General features: G+C 37.9%; 1 protein-coding gene across 15 annotated transcripts in view; it reads right to left on the bottom strand.

Annotated features, from left to right (window-relative positions):
• Positions 1 to 12,714, bottom strand: part of KAT6B (lysine acetyltransferase 6B) — a 183,974-nt gene that overhangs the window by 32,592 nt on the left and 138,668 nt on the right. For all 15 annotated transcript variants that reach the window (XM_042240973.2, XM_060406697.1, XM_060406701.1 and 12 more), the window contains 3 exons: positions 10,847 to 10,988; positions 7,509 to 7,670; positions 4,245 to 4,338 (listed from right to left, as the gene is read on the bottom strand). In XM_042240973.2, the coding sequence (XP_042096907.1) occupies positions 4,245 to 4,338; positions 7,509 to 7,670; positions 10,847 to 10,988 (398 nt within the window). The remainder of the gene's footprint in view (positions 1 to 4,244; positions 4,339 to 7,508; positions 7,671 to 10,846; positions 10,989 to 12,714) is intronic.

Raw genomic sequence — 12,714 nt, 5'->3', positions numbered from 1 at the left:
TAGTGAAGAAATCTGAAAGGCACCATCTTACACCAGTAATGGGACAAAGAAATGATCACGTGATCCTGCTGGGAGGTGCTTGGGAGGACCCAGCATCACTTCTGTGTCTTCCCGCCAAAACATGGAGAACTCCGGTCTACTCATGAGGAAACATCAAACGAGCCCAAAGTGAGGGACAATGAGCAAAAAAAATGGTCTGTATACTTCAAAAATGTCAAGGTAATAACAAAACAAAACAAAAAATGACTAAGGTGTCATTCCAAATAACTCTAGAGATATAAGAACTCAACATGCGATCCTGGACTGGGGAAAAAAAAATTTTTCCCCCCTGGAAAGGACATAAGTGAAAACTGGCAACATTTGAAATTTGAACAAGATAGACAGATTAGATAACAGATAATGCTGAATCAACATCAATTTCTTGGTTTTGATAATTTATGGTTTTGTATGAGAGCATCTTTTTTTTTTTAAAAAAAAAAAAAGAAAAACACACTGAAATGGTAAGGGTAAAGGTGCAACAGGTCTGTAATTTATGATTACATATGACTCTCAAATGATTCTGGAAAAGAAATACAGAATGACAGAGGGGGATGGGAGGGAGCAAGAGGAAGACTGAGAATAATAAAGCAAAAAACAAATGTGACAAAATGTCAGTATCTGGGGATCTGGGGTGGAGTAGATGGGAACTTTCCTCTAAGTCTGAGAGTACTTCAAAATTGAAGGGAGAGCAGTAAGCTGGAAAGGCACTGCTGGGGGGTTCTGGCAGCAGGGACAGGGCACAGCCTGGCAGGGACATGCTAATGCCTCACCCTGGGAGACCTGGAAGCAGGAATCACAGAAGTTTTGAGGGAAGGGGGCTCTCTGGAGTTCTGAGATGCCTGGTGTGGATGGAGAGTTGTATGTGTATGTGTGTGGACACAGAGAAGGGGAGGACTGAAATTTTCTAACTGAGGGAGAGAGGGAAATCTTAGAAAGCAGGAGAGAAAGAGAAATACAGTATCAGCTTCAACCCATGACAAGTCACTCCTTCCACTATCTACTTCTGACTGAAGTTTTGGGCAGAGTTACAAAACCTATGAGTTGGTTTATGAGCAGACTGGGAGTAGGTGCCCTTAGTCACTTGGGCCAATCTGCAGATGACCTCTGGGGAAGCCCTGCTCTGACACATCCCAGACAAGCTGTCCTAGGAAGACACACACAATAGCATTATTCTAAGGACAGCATTTGGTGCTGGGATGACCATTCCATCTGTTGAGAACAGTGTTCAGAGCTTTAGAGTCACAGCTCTTTACATTCACTCATCACTCTGTGCCCATGTCTATAATTCTGTGTGCCAGTGGGCAGCTGGGCAGTGAACAGCTTTCCTTCTATTGGTGTCTTGTTTTAGCTTCCTGAACCAGTAGTTATTATAAACCAAATAAAGATTTCATGCCTTAAAACCTTCTTTAAATTACTGAAAATACCTGCCCGGACCAAAAGACCCTCAGGCTCATGTACAAGTAGAAATAAAATAAATTTAACCCTTAAAAGCTTCCTTAAAAAAAAAAAAAAAAAACAGAGCAGATTTTAGAAAACTTGTAACTCCAGTTATCTATTTTGCCCTGAGTTCTGAATTATAAGATCGATAAGGATTATGCGAGGTCATGGGGTTTATCTCCTCCTTCTGCAAAAGATTGGATCTAATCATCATAGAAAGATATTTATATACTATTATTTTAAGTAACTCCAAACGAGGAGAGGCTATCAATTTTGGCAGCAGCCTACTCTATCTTCTTTAAAACGTGTGCAGCCAAGGAATTATTTTTTGGTTTTAAATTGAATTTCTGTTTGGTTTATACTAGTCCCCATTTTCTTTGAGCGCTATAAAATTCTTCCCGTGATCTCCTCGTCTCTGAAGAAACAGCACCAATCCCCTTTCAGCTTTATTCAAATCATTCACCATACTTCTTAACCCACTGCAGTGCAGGGTGATGCCAAGGGTACATGAACGAGAAAATCTAAAATGACACCTTTTAGCACTGCGTTGCCTGGCTGTACCCTGATGGATGGCATTCGTCATGATGGCTTTGAGCCATCCAGATAGATTCCACTGTGTTCCCTAGTTGTTTTAAAAAACAGAGTAGACTCTAACACAGTTTTCACTAAAATGGTTAACATAAAGATTTGCATTTGTTCCTGGGTTGTTATTTTATGCAGAAGGCCTCAGTACCAGACCATGCTGAACAAATAAGTGGCTACTATATTTAGAGACCTGCATTTTTACCTGGTAAGTACCAGTCCCTTTTAAACTTTAGGTAGAAAATCATCATGAGCAGTGACCGTATCACTTTGGAGATTCCATTCAAACGAGCAAAAATACATCTACTGCAGATTACGAGTGCTCTGCCGTGCTGAATGAAAAGAAGGTAGCCAAGGAGCTTACAGCAAGCTGGAAGCATGACACTTGTATCAAATAATTACTACAAAAGAATGAATTGAATCTAAGTGCTACACTGCAGAGATATAAAGCCAAGAAAAAAACAGGATGTAATTCTGGGAGATGGGATCAAAAGAAGAGGCTGGAGGCTCAAAAGGGAGTGGATATATGTATACTTACAGCTGATTTACGTGGTTGTGCAGAAGAAACTAACTCAACATTGTAAAGCAATTATCCTCCAATTAAGAAAAAAATAAAAAGGAAGTTCTTGAGCCAGTTCTTAACAGGGGTAGGATTTTGAATAGAGGCTAGAAAAGGAGGAAGTGGTCATTTAAGGAAGGCAGGGCACCGACAATGGAAATATGGGAATCTGCTCAAAGTATTTGAGGAAATGGAGGTTAATATACAACATAATACATGAAAAATCCCCAAAGAGAGGCTGGAACTAGCCGTTGGAAGATCACGAATACTGAACTAAGTAGTCTGCCTTACTCTGTAAGCATGCAAATACTATCCAAAATTTAAGGCTCAAATGGCTGCAAGGCATACCCAAAATTATTAGGAACAGCTTGTGAACAGTGGCCACAAAAAAACACAAAAATAAAACAATTGGATTTGCCTGTAGAACACATTACAACTGGGGCTGTAAAATAAAATGGTGAACTTCCGGTAAGATGACCTTTCGTGGGATAACTAGATCAAGAAAGAAGAGTAAGACTAAGGTAATGAATTAATGACCAGAAATATCATCTGAAAATATAATCAATTAAAATACTTCAAAGAAGAATACTATCTTTCAATGTCAATAAATGATACAAATCAGTCCAACACTGCTATATAGTTATATTTTACACCCAAAATTTCATATTTCAACATCTAATAATATAGATTTAGACTCAACACGTCACTTCATGGTTTTCCTTGAGCATATTTACATTTTGGTTTTGCATCTGATGTACCTTATGACGATTACATGATTTGCTGTGTTTTCCTTCTTTCAGTTTAAACTCTGGTAATGAAGAAGCACACAGTTCCTAGTGACAGATTTTCACATGGTCAGATTACTATCATGAGATACCTGGTCTTCCTGTTATCTGGATATTTTGAATAAAATCTCCAAATGCAGCCTTAATACTGTATTTACACATCCAATCTAATATAAACAAAGGAGGAAAAAACGACCAACTTTCTTTAAACATTATTTTATGCATACTTTAAAGTAGTATTCCAATTTTCATCGAGGAGACTCAGCAGATACAAATGTGTATAAAAAGTATTACTTGGGGAACCTCTAACTACAAACATTTCCACAGTAATTTCCATAAGAGACAAGGGAAATTAACAAAACAAGATATTTATTTCTACTAGAGAGGCTCCAAGGATAGGCTACCTAAAGAATTGTTTTTCTAAATAGACAAACCCTTGTTTCTACTCTGTACTGCACAAGATTATAGGCAGAATTTCAGAAAGCTGAAAATCCTTTTAAATAACACTTCCTCTGGCTTTAATCACAAATAATTGCCTCTTTTGGTGCTAATGAGCATGAGCCTCACAGAATGGAATGTAATTCTGCCGGTTCATTCAGGGTAATGGCTTTGTGAGCTGGTGACTCTGCAAGAGATGGGGTCTCAATTTCCTAGAGTACAATAGTGAGCAGCAATACATTTTTCACTTGAGGAAGATTTTCTAACCTATGTAAATATAAGTAGAAAACCCATTATCTATTGATAAAAACAACAAAGTAGGTTAAATAAAGTTTTAAGTACTACTCTCCTTTAATAGCCATCAGCTCCCTGGATCATGAAAGTAAATAAAGTACTTCACTTACTGAAATCAATGAGAAACCGTCCAAATCCTTGCCTTTGGTGCTGGGGCATGATCATTATGCAGGAGACATTATACTTCTGCTGGCAAAGTTTTTCCTGAGGGAAGGAGAAACAGATCAAGTATGTCAGAGCGCTGCTAAAGCGGGCAATTCCCTGCACCTGCCGCTGTCCATATGCCACGGTCCACTAAGGTGAGCGGCGTGTTAGGTCAGGATCAAGCAGAATAATTCGACCATCTTAATCAATCAAACTATCAGCTAACAACAAACTACGCACTCCAGGCATGCCTCTCAATTACATCTTTATTCTTGAAAGTCAGCACCATGAAATATGAATAAAGAATCCAAGGAAATGTGAGTCAAATGAAACAGCACAGTATGGAAGAAAGGTTTTCTATCCTCAAACAACCTGGGAGATGGGCGGAGGGAGTGGGGGAAGATCCAGAGAGTCACCCAGCGGGATCAGTTAAGAACACCTTGTTAAAGGCCACAGTGAAACTGTAACAGTGTCTGTGTGGGGAGACTTGCACGATACATTTCTCTTATGAATAAACAGTCAAAGTAAAACGCTGGAGAAATAATCTATATTTCAAAGAAGGACAACAAAACAAAAAAGACAACAGCAACAAGAAATCCCCAAGCCTGCAAACCAAAGTGAGGCCAACATATTACCAACAGTCTGAAACCAGGAGGAAGACTGGAGAGAATATAGTGGAAATGGTTCTTGTAGTTCAGGGAAAATTTGCAATGTTCATGGGGCTACGGCATCAGAGCAGCAACATTTTCTTCACATAGAAGTACATAGAAGCTGCCAAAACCTACACAGAGAAGACCTGGAAAAGGCTTTTGAGGTTGTGAATGCTCTGGCCAACTATAAACCACAAATTAGATTAACCACAAATGGTACTAACCACATCAAAGAATTACTTTGGAACACCCAGATCTTTAATGAACCTATTTGAAAGATCACAGGAAATGGTGGAGGAAAAAACACTACAGGGCAGAATTAAAGATTTTGTGAAAAAGATGTGCTCCCGACTTTTGCACATTTGGAGCTGTCTGTGGAGTCTCCAAGAAATGAGGAATAAGAAATAATGTATGTCAATTTTCCTAAGAAACTGGACGGTCCCATCACTGGATGTGTACATCCACAGCAAAGATTCAAATAATTGGTGTGTTTTGCAAAGTCAGACAAATGGGTCACTGTATCTAAAATGAGGTGTACTCCGAGCTAAAGGATTCATCCTTGACACAAGTCTTTTCTTTATTCCAAACTATTTTTACCTGTATATTTTTGGAAATCTAACCCAAAAGTGGTCCTTTCCTCCCATCCTTTCCCCCTGCCTTTAAACACATGTTACCACAGCTAAACTCTAAACAACTGCTCCCTCTTTCCTTCCTGTTTTGAGTCCTCTATTACATGCTTAGAAAGATATATGCATGTAATGATTTACACTAAACTTTTCTAGGTCATCTCGGCCATCCTTTGGCTATAACATCTAGAATTTGGTTTAACGTCAAAGGGCCACAGTCCCTCAGACTCCAACTGAGATGTTAGAATATGGCTTAATTTGCATCTAGTCTTTTAACATGGCTGTTTTTTAGATTTTGTTTTACTGCACTTGCAAAGGATATTTTAATACTCCGAGTATGGTAAGAAATGACAGCAGTTGCTGCCATACTATAAAAGAAACAGTGACAAAATGAAAAAAGTTTAGCTTGTTCTAAGTAAAATGTTTGGTGAAGAAAATGGCAACCCACTCCAGTATTGTTGCCTAGAAAATTCCATGGACAGCAGACCCTGGCACCCTATAGTTCATGGGGTTGAAAAGAGTCAGACACAACTGACCATGCATGCAAATAAAAATGTTGGGCGCTCTGTGACAAAGAGAAGACTCAAACCCCAAGAGTTACTGTGAACTAAAGACCTAGAGGTCAACTCAACATAAGGCAGTACAATGTCAACGGGCATCACCATTTGTTTTAAAATGCAGATAAATTTAAAGAAACACCATTTTCAAACAGAAAGGACAGTCATGACCATTATTCTTTTTAATTCTTTGGAGAAAAAATTAAAAATTCTTTTAAATTCTTTGGACACATCTATACAGAAGGTAAAATGTTCTATAAATTATATAAATTTCCTAGCTATTACTTTCCCTTGTATTAATTCTCTATCATCTGTAACCTATAAAAGTTAACAGTCTTCTTTTTCATTTTAGAGCTTTACCAAATACATGGATTAAAATGGTGAGGCTGTTTCCCATGAGTGTTGTCACTTCTTCCTATTTTTGTTTATGGTCTCTGGGTTGTTTCTTAAATTTGGAAAAACTTCTGTATGCAAAGTTTTGACCTTCCATGAAAACAACAATTCCATTAGGCATTCCATCATGTAACAGTAGATTAATTAAAATTCACTTATCACCTAATATGTAAACATATATCATAAAATAAATAAGCTATAGGATTTGGAGCATTTCTATTCTGCCCTAGAAATCTTAAAATTACCATTCTGGCATATTAAACTATTTCCTAAGTACCTAAGAAAATTTAAGGTTAGCCTGATAAATATCTCCAAACTCAGATTCCTTTTATTGCATACGAGTTAATGCATCTCAGAAGCCTCTGAACAGAAGAATGTGAGATAAATGTTCTGAACTACGTGAAAAAGACAAACTACAGCCACTCAATATGTCAAGGGCTCCCCTATATTAACAGCTGGAGATACTTAGGCTTTCTGAAGGTGAGGCTACTTTAGACCTTAAAACAATAGCACGGAGAGTAAGAGACGAAAGAGTAAAACCAGCCATTATATCAGCTTAACTGTCCAAATGCCAGCGTTCCAACTCACTGAGATACTGATGACCACCGAGGGAAGGCAACAAGGAGAAAGGAGAATTCTCTTTTACATGCTACGTTATACCGAAACCTTCATGTTGATACCACTTAGGGGGAAAGGGGAACTAAGCTTAAAATTTAGAAAATGAAAGACGCTAGGTGGTCTGCAAGGCAGCAATTATAACATTACATGAATGCTGACAGTCAACACAGCAAATAGTGCTGAGGTCTTTTACACACTTCTTAGGCACAATGCTCATGGTGTTTTTGTGTGTGTTTTTCTTAATGAGCTCTGAATAAGAACCTGAGCTTTTCAGAAACATGTTATTTATTCAAATTAGAGTCATAAAAAGGCCCTGTTTAAGGAATTGGACTCTACCAAAAACATTCTGAAAAAGAAAATGAAGGTCATACTGGCTCTTGTTTTACCTTAGAGAAGTATCCAACCAGATGACATCCCTTTTCATCATTTTTTGTAAGGACATAAAAAAGGAATGGCTCGACATCATAATACAATGTTTTGTGGTCCAGGAAGAGCTTGGCTAACAAGCAAAGGTTTTGGCAATAAATTTTGCTCATATTCCCATCAACCTAGCAAAGAGAAACAGACAACATTATTTAACATAAAAATACCACTCAACATAAAACTGTTTCTTTTATATGGTATTTTGGAAAGCATATTTTTTTTCCCCCCAAATCCCAAACTAAACAATTAACACACTCCATTAACCGAGAAAGTTTACCAGAAAATAGCGGTCATTTGGCCAATCAGAATTCCACCTTTTCTCTTAAATTGGGGTAAATTTAAGGTAGCTTAAATTTCTCTCTACACTTCCTAAAGAAAGGCCACACATTGCTAACAAAGGAGTAATTTTTATTTACTATTTATTACAACTAAAAAAAATGATTAGGCATTCCTTCTCTATTTGAACCAAGTAAACTTGAATTAAAGAAACGTAAACCAATCAAAATGCTGCTTGAGTCAGTTAAACTTTATGTTGTTTCCAAAGGGCTTCACATTAAAATAAACTATATTATTCTGATTCCTCAGAAACATGGATGCACAAAAGAGGATTCCATTTTGGTTTTATCCCAAGCATCATTTTAAATATAATTGGAAAAGATAAAATTTCTATGTTGGGAATACTTACAGAGAAAGTGAGATGAATTTTAACCTACAGTAAGTACCATGATTACAGTCTACTTCTCTTCAAAATAAAAGAATCAAGCTGTGTTACTGATGGTTACAGACAGGAGGCAAGGCACAGATGCCAATTTCGTTGATCAAATGTAGTTACTTGTTGAAAACAGAAAGCACAGCAGATTCAAGAAGAATTTCCCTAGCACTTTTCTTACGGGAAATGGATATTTGCTAACCAGAGCTCTTGGACAATGAACTTGATCGTTCTTGAGTCTCCTGTGGACCATACCGGTTCTCATAATGCACAGATTATTTTTAGACTTCATATAACCATTTCCCTTGGATGATACCTCGGTCCCACACATGGCAACATGATCAAATATGGGCAACAGGCACAGAGGATACAATTCTCTCTTTAATTAAAGGAAGTTTTTTGGAGTATGGTCCTTTTGGAAATGGTAGTATATAACAAAAAGGAAAGACAGAGATGTATGTATCCCTGAACCAGAAAAACAAAGAGATGACAATGCTGGAAAGTCTTACCAGTTGTGAAAGGTCTAATATGACATGCTTTCAAGAGGGATATAGAAAAGATAGGAAAGTAGTAATCTATGATTATTATTCATTTATTTTAGAAGTTACTAAGGACACTGCAAAGACAAAAGTTCCCCACATGTTATACTCTTAGTATTAACTCAGATTCTAAAATAGGGACCTTGGCACTTCTCCAATCCAATTCCTTCAATTATTTTTATGAATAAAAAATTTACAGATCTGCTTCTGATTTCTCCCTTCTTATCTATGTATGGTCCCAAATTAGAGCATTTGGTCCTGAATTAGAGCTTTCTCATTAGCCTAACAAGATTGATTCTCTTACCCCAGAAGACTTTTCCTGGATTTATGAGAGGTTCACCCCCTCTGGCAGAGTTATGCTGATTTATTTAACAATTACTTAAAGCCAACAATGTGTTCTGTCCTTTGAGAAACAATGAGACACTGATTTTCATTTTATTTTGGTTAGAAGAAAGCTTCCAAGGCATCAAGGAAGGAGCCAACAGTAAGTTGAACTTGTGACATTCATTAATTAAGCTTCAACTGAGAACAGCTCTGTTGTCTCAACTGGTTGGGGCTGGCCTGTTAGCATCCCAAGATGAACAACAGGACAGTGACTGGCATCTGCCTTTCCCTTTAGCCCAGTGGTTCTCACTGTGGGTGATTTTTATCCTTTAAGAGACATTGGCTATGTCTGGATATTCTGACTGGAGGGGGCTTGGTGCTACTGGCATTTAGTGGGTACAGGCCAGGGATGCTGCTAAACATCCTACAATGCCCCTACACCAAACAATCATCCAGCCCAAAACATAAAGAGCCCCCAGGGTGAGAAACTTTGTGCCTCCCGTTTAGTAAGAACTAACACATCAAATCTTCTCAGCAACAAAACCCTTCTCCCTTCAAGCTTGCCAAAAGAGCCCGATTTAACCAGGAAGAGGGGTTTCAGAAAAATCATAAGTCACAATACATGTGTTCTCTGGTGAGTCTTGGGAAAAAGCAATGGGCCCAAGACTGTCTGAGAGAGGGAGCCTGATCCATGAGAGAAACCTAGGCATGACCCTCCCCTACATTAAATTTAATGCAAGACATTACAGACCAGAATTATAGAGAAGTGTGGGGTAGAATAATAAATTTCTAATCTGAACAACTCCGAAAAAGAGAACCCTAAAGTAAAATTATTTCAGAGAAAGAGGAGATCATATCTGCTGTGCAGGGAAGGTTTCTTCTGAGCACTCCGGAATGAACCCAATGACTAAGATGCGTAATAGAAATGATAATGAGGCAGGGTGATGGAAGCGTGCAACCAGAGAGAGAGAATTGAGAAGGCCTGTGAATAGGCAATAACAGGAAAGAAAGGCATGGCCTCTTCAAGAACAAGTGGCCTCTTCAGCCAAACTGGATCCCTGAAACTGACAACAGAACATGATCAAACCACGAAACGATATACCAGCGAAGACCTTCTGCTACTAAATCAATTCTGAAAACACAAAGTGTCTTCAAGAACACACAATAACAGACACATGGCCACAAGGGGTTCCTGTGAACAGCAAAGTTCTCCAGGGGTGGTCACCCACCCAGATTGGGCAGGGAAGGAGTCCCAACATCTGCTGAGGTCTCACCAAAAGGATTAGCCACCCTGCCAAGAAGTGGATGGAAACACAGGTGGTTGTGTACTGAGGAGATATGTACAGCTGCTCAATTCCCTGGAAGAGTGAGCACCTGCCAGACACTGGCTGGAGCTGCTGAACAAAGCTAATTTCTCCTGCCAAAGAGAGTAGAATTTACAAAGAGCTAAGGAGATCATAAATTCACTGGTGAATATATCTGGTGCAGACAGGGATTTGGGAGAAGACAAAAAAGTTAATGTGATGAAGTAGGAATTCATCATCAATCTCAAAGGTTGCTTAACATGGTTAGAAAAACACTTCAAAATATGGAGATATTTGAAAAAGCAGTCTGAATTTCAGTGCCAAAATTGAATAAACATTGTACCTTCTATGAACAAATCAGTACATAGTCAACAATTAGAAGCACTAGGTTTCCAAAGCTGAGTTTTTTATTTACACATGCTTACCTCAAATACTGAAAGGTCTTTCCTTCGGTAAATTTCATTTGCTGGAGGATGAAACCATCCACATTTCTTTGAGTGTCTTAATAAAATATTTTTACTTTTCATATATTTAAGACAGAATTCACACAGGTAAAGCTTTGGTAATCTGTTGAAATTGGGGAAATATTATAAACATTGTTCAATTCTCTCTAAGCCATAAAAAGGCAGTATAATAGTATTTGAAGGAAGTAGTTTAAAAAAGGAAAAAGAAAGCCAGTAGTAGACAGAATGTACAAACTTTACATTATTTTTCAATCTCATAGTATTTGCTGTCTTTACTGTATGAACAAATCATTTCTTTCCTTAAAAATGTCCTATCGAAAAAAGGTTTTCAGACTTGGAACTATGACTAATAAAAACAATGGCATCCTGTCAACCATGTACATTTCTCAAATTTCACACTTAATGTCATGATTTCAATATTACATATAATCAGTGGTGTAACGATAACAAATCTTTTCAAAGAGAAGCGAACTCATTATTTTTAAAATGATCTGTGTACTTATAAGACAGGGAAGTCCTAGAATTTAGCTGTCTCCATTTCTTATGGATGAGGTAACTTTAAGGTTTCTATCAGTTATACACAATCTAAAGCACTAAGTGCAGTCAAGTCAAATGACCTTATCTGTTCCTACCAATTCCACTGACTCTGAGTAACATTAGACAATCAGCTTTCTCACTTCTGCTGACTTTTTCTCCACCTTAGAAATGACACCGTTTTGTTAACCAGTGCCCTGTTATGCTTAGGTGGACACTGCTTGTATTTACAAGAGAATGCCTGGAAGCATTCTCAAGGGCTTTGGGATATAAACAAGGGGAGAAGGGTTTTGGGGAGAACTAGACAGACGCATCATAGAAATCTCAAATCTTGGATTCATATACAAAACTTATCCAAAGCTCTCAGAACAACATGACTTATGATTACCCATACATATAAAAGCTCACTGGTGTCTGGTGTTTTTCAAAAACTGTTTAGGAACACGGAGCTGAGCGATGTGAAACCAAAACCCCTGACCTTAGTCTGCCACTTCTAGAAATCCTCCCCATTTCCTCCAGTTAGATGACTGGACAGATGCCCATGAGAAAGAGGAAAGGGTGATATCTATTTTAGAAGGAAAGTAAATTTGTGATTACCAAACTTCGCAGGCTAAAGCATTTGAGAAGATACTAATCAAGTATGCCCTGATATACCTGAAGGAAAAAAAATCTGTTCACAAAACACCCATTTTTAGATACATTAGTTCAAGACAATTTCACAGCTAATCTTAGTTCAGGACAAAAGAAAAACCTAGTACCATTATTTTCTCTTCATTTTTAACAAGTTAGTCACAGATGCTCTAAAAGTCAAGACCTGGGGAAGAATCTCTGAAGGCTACCCACTCCCACCTATTTCCTTCCATATTTCCTTCTTTTGCTATGCGTGCTAAGTGCTAAGCTGCTTTAGTCGTGTCTGACTCTCGCGATCCCGTGGACTGTAGCCCGCCAAGCTCCTCTGTCCATGAGATTCTCTCAGACAAGAATACTGGAGTGGGTTGCCAATTCCTCCTCCAGGTCTTTTGCTCTAATTTATGTTAAAAAAAAAAAAAAAAAAAGAATACTTGACAATAAAATGCCAGAAATCATGAGATAAAACTAACAGGCCTAATTAGGAAAATGAAAAAGGCAACCAAAAAGAAACTACCAAATACTTTACAATGGCTAAATTTTTTTTCTTGATTTGGTTTCTTACATAAACAATATTTCCCCAGTTAATTTACAGAATTTCCCCAGAAATTTACAACACTGGTGTAACTAAGGAGTTTAAGGTGTTTGTACAGAACAATGACTACTAT

The sequence above is a fragment of the Ovis aries genome, chromosome 25 (assembly GCF_016772045.2).
Source record: "Ovis aries strain OAR_USU_Benz2616 breed Rambouillet chromosome 25, ARS-UI_Ramb_v3.0, whole genome shotgun sequence".
In the NCBI taxonomy this organism is placed as follows: domain Eukaryota; kingdom Metazoa; phylum Chordata; class Mammalia; order Artiodactyla; family Bovidae; genus Ovis; species Ovis aries.
The sequence above is the reverse complement of the archived record's forward strand: the minus strand, read 5'-3'. Positions and strand labels throughout refer to the sequence as shown.